This window comes from Aquarana catesbeiana, linkage group LG01 (assembly GCF_042186555.1).
Source record: "Aquarana catesbeiana isolate 2022-GZ linkage group LG01, ASM4218655v1, whole genome shotgun sequence".
Taxonomy (NCBI): Eukaryota; Metazoa; Chordata; class Amphibia; order Anura; family Ranidae; genus Aquarana; species Aquarana catesbeiana.
The window spans coordinates 331,917,017-331,924,899 of NC_133324.1; the positions used below are offsets into that span (position 1 = coordinate 331,917,017).

A 7,883-nucleotide genomic window follows, 5' to 3' on the forward strand; every position below is an offset into this window, starting at 1 on the left:
CTGGAGAGGCTGCATTGTTGGGCACTGGAGATACTGCATTGCTGTGCAATGGAAAGGCTGCATTGTATGGGAACTGCAGAGGTTGCATTGGATGGGCACAGGTGTGGCTGCATTGGATGGGCACAGGCGTGGCTGCATTGGATGGGCACAGGTGTGGCTGCATTGGATAGGTACAGGTGTGGCTGCATTGATGGGCACTGGTGAGGTTGCATTGATGGGCACTGGTGAGGCTGCATTAATGGACACTGGTGAGGTTGCACTGATGGGTACTAATCAGGCGGCATTGATCTGGCCCCCAACAGTCTGAGGGACAGTGAACTGTCCCCCTGTTTAAATAGTTTAAGGACCCCTGCTTTAGACTAATTAGGTCCCTACATTTTTATGTATGGAATCTAAAGAGAAAAAGGCTGTTGTGTAGAGCCTATTTATTATAACGGATTTTCATTTTGTGCTACTTACAGTGCCCTGAAAAAGTATTCATACCCCTTGAGATGTTCCACATTTTGTCATGTTACAACCAAAAAACGTAACTGTATTTTATTGGGATTTTATGTGATAGACCAACAGAAAGTGGCACATAATTGTGAAGTGGAAGGAAAATGCTAAATGGTTTTCAATTTTTTTATAAGTCAATACTTTGTAGAACCACCTTTTGCTGAAATTACAGCTGAAAGTCTATTCAAACCTCCGCCCCGTCTCAAGCCTTTTGCAGGTTTTCTTCTAAGATTGCCCTGTATCTTCCCATCAACTCTGACGAGCTTCCCTGTCTCTGCTGAAGAAAGGTATCCCCACAACATGATGCTGCCACCACTATGTTTCACGATGGGGATGGTGTGTTCAGGGTGATGTGCAGTGTTAGTTTTCGGCCAAACATAGCGTTTTGCTTTTAGGCCAACAAGTTCAATTTTGGTCTCATCTGACTAATGCACTATCTTTCAATTGCTTGCTGTGTCCCCACATGGCTTCTCACAAACTGCAAACGGGGCTTCTTATGGCTTTCTTTCAAAAATGGCTTTCTTCTAGCCACTCTTCCATAAAGGCCAGATTTGTGGAGTGAATGACTAATGCTCTGTACACATGGTCGGATTTTCCGATGGAAAAAGTGTGATCGAAGTGTGTTGTCGGAAATTCCGATCATGTGTGGGCTCCATCGGACTTTTTCCATCGGAATTTCTGACACACAAAGTTTGAGAGCAGGCTATAAAATTTGCTGACAACAAAATCCGATCTTTTAAATTCTGATCATGTGTAGACAAATCCGATGCACAAAGTGCCACGCATGCTCAGAATAAATTAAGAGACGAAAGCTATTGGCTATTGCCCCATTTATAGACCCGGCGTACGTGTTTTACGTCACCGCTTTCAGAACGATCGGATTTTCCGACAACTTTGTGCGACCGTGTGTATGCAAGGCAAGTTTGAGCCGACATCCGTTGGAAAAAATCCATGGATTTTTTTGCAGAATGTCCGATCAATGTCCGATCATATGTACAGGACATTATAGTTGTCCTGTGGACAGATTCTCCCACCTGAGCTGTGGATCTCTGCAGCTCCTCCAGAGTTACCATGGAGCTCTTGGCTGCTTCTCTGATTAATGCTCTCCTTGCTCGGCCTGTCAGTTTAGGTGGATGGCCATGTCTTGGTAGGTTTGCAGTTGTGCCATACTCTTTCCATTTTCAGATGATGGATTGAACAGGGCTCCGTGAGATGTTCAAAGCTTGGGATATTTTTTTATAACCTAACCCTACTCTAAACTTCTCTACAACTGTATCTCTGACCTGTCTGGTGTGTTCCTTGGCCTTCATGATGCTGTTTGTTCACTAAAGTTCTCTAACAAAACTCTGAGGGCTTCACAGAACAGCTGTACAGGCATACCACACTTTTAAGTACACAATGGGGTTTATTTACTAAAGCTGGAAAGTGCAAAATCAGGCTCACTGCTGCATAGAAACCAATGAGCTTCTAACCCCAGCTTGTGCAATTAAGCTTTGGTAATAAAACCTGGAAGCTCATTGGTTTCTATGCAGAAGTGAGCCTGATTTTGCACTTTTCAGCTTTAGTAAATAAACCCCATTGTGTACTTAAAAGTGGGGTATGCCTGTATTTATACAGAGATTACACACAGGTAGACTCTATTTACTAATTATGTGACTTCTGAAGGCAATTGATTCCACTAGATTTTAGATAGGGGAATCAAAGTAAAGGGGGCTGAATACAAATGCACGCCACACTTTTCAGATATTTATTTGTTAAACATTTTGAAAACCATTTGTCATTTTCTTTCCACTTCACAAATATGTACCATTTTGTGTTGGTCTATCATATAAAATGCCAATTAAATACAAAAAAATAATTTTTTTTGTTGTACCATGACAAAATGTGAAAAATGTCAAGGGGTATGAAAGCTTTTTCAATGCACTGTATATATGCGTCACTCACTGACCTTTACATTCCTCAGTGATGTATTACAGTGCTATGTATTCGAGGAAATTGAAATATTACTTGAGCATGATTCATGTTTCTTTGCTAAAAGTAATTTGTACACAAAAGGTTAATTTCAATACAAAAGAAATACTACAGTGGAAGAATCCCTGGCGCATCGTATATTAAAGGTAAGTCTCTCAACATTAAACACCTTGGGATTAATTTAATCCAGTATCCTCTGATAAATCTTATGTCAGAGTTGTGCAGCAATATCACATAAAAGGGCAGTCAGCAAGTGCTTGATAGTTCTCATGTTGTTCCTTCTGATATTAAGCTTTTTGCTATATAGAATTAGAAACTATTAGCCATGACATAGCATAAGTTAAGCCCTGTACACACGGTCGCACCAAATTCTGACCGTCCAGAACGCGGTGACGTACAACACATAGGACGGGACTAGAAACGGAAGTTTAATAGCCAGTAGCCAATAGCTTCCATCTCGTACTTGCTTCAGAGTATGCATCGTTTTTGCCACGTCGGAACCCCATACAGACGAGCGGTTTTCCCGATAGGAATTGGTTCCGTCTGAAAAATTTAGAACGTGTTCTCTTTCTAGGTCAGTCTGAATTTTCGACGTAAAAAGTCCGATGGGGCATACACACGATCGGAATATACGATGAAAAGCTCCCGTCGGACATTTTCTGTCGGACATTACACTCCTGTGTACACGGCATTAGGGTTTATGTTTACCTCACAAGCTAACAATGTAAGTCACATTGCTGGAAGAGTGATATTTTTTTCTTCTTTTTTGTTCATACAAGCTGTGGATTTCATTTTTAAACCTAACAAATGATTTGGACAACTGTCAAACCACAGAAAAGCTCCAATTCTTCAGATCTTTAACGACTTGCTTATGGGGCACTTCAACCCCCTTCCTGCCCAGATCAATTTTCAGCTTTTAGCGGTGTCACTTTTTGAATGACAATTGCGCGGTCATGCTACACTGCACCCAAATGAAATTGTAATCATTTTTTTAACACAAATAGAGATGTATTTTGGTGGTATATAATCACCACTGGGGTTTTTATTTTTTTCTACACAAAAAAAACAAAAAAACTGTTTTCGTACTTGGTTAAAAAATTTTGCAAACAGGTACGTTTTCTCCTTCATTGATGTGCGCTGATGAGGCTGCACTGATGTGCACTGATAGGCTGCCCTGATGGGCACTGATAGGCTGCACTGATAAGCACTGATAAGGCGGCACTAATGGACACTGATAGGTGGCACTGATGGGCACTGATGAGGTGGCACTGGTGGGATCTGATCAGGAGGCACTAATGAGGTTGCACTGATAGGTGGCACTGATGGGCACTGATAGGTGGCACTGATAGGCGGCACTGAAGGGCACTGATAGGCGGCACTGAAGGGCACCAATGAGCACCGATAGGTGGCACTGATGGGCACTGATAGGCACCGGTTGGTGACACTGGTAGGCAGCACTGATAGGTGGCACTGATGATGAGGCACTGATGGACATGTATTGGCAGCACTGGTGGGCACTGATAGGTGGCACTGATGAGGGGGCAGTGGCTTTCTGTGTGTGGGACCGATGTCCTGTTTGCACAAGCAGGTAATCGTTTTTATTTCTCCTCACGCTAAGGCCCCATTCACACTAGCGCGTTTTTTGATGCATTTTGCATTTTGCAGAAATGCACGGGAATTTTTTAACATGGGTTCCTATGGAACATGTTCACATCAATGCTTTTTTGTATCTCTGCGTTTTTGGAAAGGGTCGGGGACTTTTTTTCATGCAAAAAGCAGCGTTTTGCATGTAATGGTTTTCAATGGACAAGCATCAAAAACGCAAGTGCACCGTTTTTGCAGCGTTTTTGGTGCGTTTTTGGTGCGTTTTTGCCGTTTTTTTTTTTTTGTTTTTTTTTGTTTTTTTTTGTAATTTTTTTTTAAGACTGTAAAAAAAATGAAAAAAAAAAAAAAAAAAACGCAAAACGCAAATCGCGGCAAAAACGCGGCAAAAACGCCGCAAAAACGCGGCAAAAACGCGGCTCAAAAACGCGGCAAGAATGAAAAAAAAACCTCCAAAAACGCTCAAAAGCAACATGCATAGGTGTGAATCGAGCCTAATAGATTACCAGCTTGTTTACATCATGTGATCAGCTGTCATTGACTCGCTGATCACAGAGCGTGCTGCCCGCATGCCACAGGGGTGCGCAGGCAGCGCATGCTTGGGAGGACGTACATGGATGCCCTCTCGGCAATTTAGGCCCACGCTGTAGCCATCTTTTGGCTATAGCGTGGGCGCGAAGAGGTTAAAATCCAACTTGAGCATATCACTTCCTTGTCCAGTTTTCCAGCATGATTAGCAAATCAATTCTGCAGCCTACTACCAGGTGAAAAAACAGCAGTGTTTGAGAAGGCATTTTAGGTTCAAGTTAAAAAAAATTAATAGCAGTGCATTTTTATGATAGTATGAATTAATTGGGAAAAACCTTTTGCAAATGAAATAATGGCTAAAAGGAAAGGTTTGCTGCATATTTCTTGCCTTCCCTGGCTACCCCTACCCCTCAACATAATATAAACATTTTTAAACAAAACCTTTGCATTTTTATTACATATTTTATGTTATCCTGAGACATCAGCACTGGTTGTCTGCACTTCTTTATGCAATGCAAACCCCTCTCCAAATCTGTTTTAGATTGCTACTAGGAGCAGGCCAAAAGTCTTAAAATGGGAATGAATTTATGCAAGCTTAAAAATCTTGCCAAATATTTCACATGCTGCGCCAGATTAGATCAGTCTCTACACTCACATCTCAGGTTCTGGCTTGGCTCGTCTTCACCAAAGCAATCAACTGTATCAGCAACAGGAATGTCGTACACCAAGATGTAAAGCAATTTTTCTTTATTAAAATATCCAGCAGGAATAAGTTCTATTCTGACATGTTGTTTCATGCTAGGTACAGTACGTTCTAAAAGCATGGCTCTTTGCTTGCTTTAAGCCTCGTACAAACCTAGTGGGTTGAACAAAAAAAAAACCCGACAGCTCAGGTCGGAGCCGCTGTACTGACAATTTGATGTTAGTGCAGCAATCTCCCCTGCTGTTCTATTGTGTTCTGCCAGCTGACATTTGGCCTGTTTGTGTACTAGGCTTTAGAGATTATAAGCAATATATCACACTGAATTGTCAGGTAGTGTGTGAGTCAGCGCTCACTGGAAGCTATAAGGTGGATCATAAGGGATCAATAACAGGGAGGGGGAAACAAAGATATACCCAAAATGAATTAAAGTGATTGTAAGGGTTTTTTTTTTTTTTTTTAAATAACAAACCTATCATACTTACCTCCACTGTGCAGCTCGTTTTTCACAGAGTGGCCCTGAACCTCGTCTTCTGGGGTCCTTCCTCTTGCGGCTCCTCCCCACATCAGATAACCCCCTAGTAGAAGCGATCTCCCGGGGGGTTACCTTGCAGGCGCACTTCCGAGTCCAGCATTTGCGTCCATAGATACGAATGCCGGACTCAGCCCCACCCCCCGGCGCTTGCATCATTTGATTTGATTGACAGCAGCGGGAGCCAATGGCTGCGCTGCTATCAATCTATCCAATCAAGAGCTGGGACCCCATGTAGAGAGGAAGCGCGTCTCTGCCGACAGAAATACAGGGCTCAAGTAAGTAAGATGGGGGGGCTGGGGGGACGGTCGCTGCCAGGTGTTTTTTCACCTTAATGCATAGGATGCTTTAAGGTGAAAAAACACGAGGGTTTACAACCCCTTTAATAAGAATTAGTCCATACAGTCCATAATAGTAAGGGATATCAAGGAGAAGTCCACAGGACGGATGGATCCACAGGTGGATGGGGATTGCACACACAGTCACCGGCAGCTCCTCAGCAGGAAATTAGAGATTGGTTGACTACACGTACCCTTGGGTATGACACCCGAAAGAGAGATAAACCAAGACAATAAAGGATAAGGAAAACATGAATATGATGCTTACTTTTTTAAACTAGGATTTAGGAATTAAAAACACTAAAAGAAAAATTTACCTTGTATAAATGCTTATAAATTAAAATGATTACTGTTGTTTCAGGTGCAAGATTACAAAACAATATGAATGAAAATTTCACAGTATCAATAGACTTTTTGATTTTGGCCTTATCAGACCTGCCAGACCTAAAAGTGTTTCTATTTTGTATCCTCCTTCTCGTCTATGTTCTAACATTTACAGGTAACCTAGCCATGATTGTAGTTTCACAGATCGATAAAGGCCTTCACAGGCCAATGTATTTCTTTTTGGGTAATTTGGCTTTCCTGGACATCTGCTATACATCAACCACCATGCCCAAAATGTTGCAGATTCTTTTAGTAAAGCAAAAAACAATTTCATTTATTGGCTGTATAACTCAGCTGTATTTCTTTTTAGCTTTTGTAGGCACTGAGTGTGTTCTTCTTGCAATTATGTCTTATGATAGATTTTTAGCTATTTGTAACCCACTTAGGTACAAGGTTATAATGAATCACAAAGTTTGTGTCAACTTAGCTTCTGCATCTTGGTTGAGTGGCCTTGTAAACTCTATAGTTCATACTGTTTCAACTTTCAGCCTTCACTTTTGTGGAATTAGGAAGATCAATTATTTTTTTTGTGACATCCCACCACTTCTTTCGCTTTCTTGTGATAATACATCAATAAATGAGGTCTTGTTGCTCTCCATTGGGGTTTTCATTGGGTGGATACCCTTCCTTAGCATTATTGTCTCATACATATTTATCATTGTGACTATAATAAAGATTAGGTCTAATGAAGGAAGACAGAAAGCATTTTCAACTTGTGCTTCTCATCTTACTGTAGTCATCCTGTACTATGGAAGTGCTATTTCCAACTACGTGAGACCAATTTCAACATACTCCTTAGGCAAGGATAAAATGATTTCAGTCTTGTATAGTGTGGTAACACCAATGTTGAATCCAATTATATATACCTTAAAGAACCATGATTTTAAAAATGCAATCACTCGACAATTAACTTCTAAATGTAAATTAAAAATTTGCAATATTTCAATTATTTGAGTTCCTTAAATGCAATGCATCAATCTCTTTAGATAATAGATTTGTGTAAATTATGAATAGCAGAAACCCAATTAATGATGTGTATTAATAATCTTCAGAAATGTCCTAAGTAAAACATATTTTGAAAAACAAAGGATTTTGTCCATGACTTGTAGATCTCAGCAAATTTGCTTATACATAATTTTATACAGTTGATTTCAACATCATCTCTGATTATGATAAATGCTGATGTCCCATCTGATTCTGACTTGTAAGTAAACGTAATATAATTATACTATATAAACATACATTTGGCTATTTTAACCACTTTCTGCCCAGCCTATACCAGCCTATAGTCATTGGAGTTTGCATGTTCTCCCTGTGCCTACGCGGGTTTCCT

General features: G+C 40.7%; 1 protein-coding gene across 1 annotated transcript; it reads left to right on the plus strand.

The window, feature by feature from the left end:
- Positions 1 to 6,547: 6,547 nt before the first annotated feature.
- Positions 6,548 to 7,504, plus strand: LOC141113113 (olfactory receptor 5V1-like). Its single transcript, XM_073606090.1, has one exon. It carries the CDS (start codon positions 6,548 to 6,550, stop codon positions 7,502 to 7,504), a length of 957 nt encoding a protein of 318 aa, XP_073462191.1.
- Positions 7,505 to 7,883: the final 379 nt, after the last annotated feature.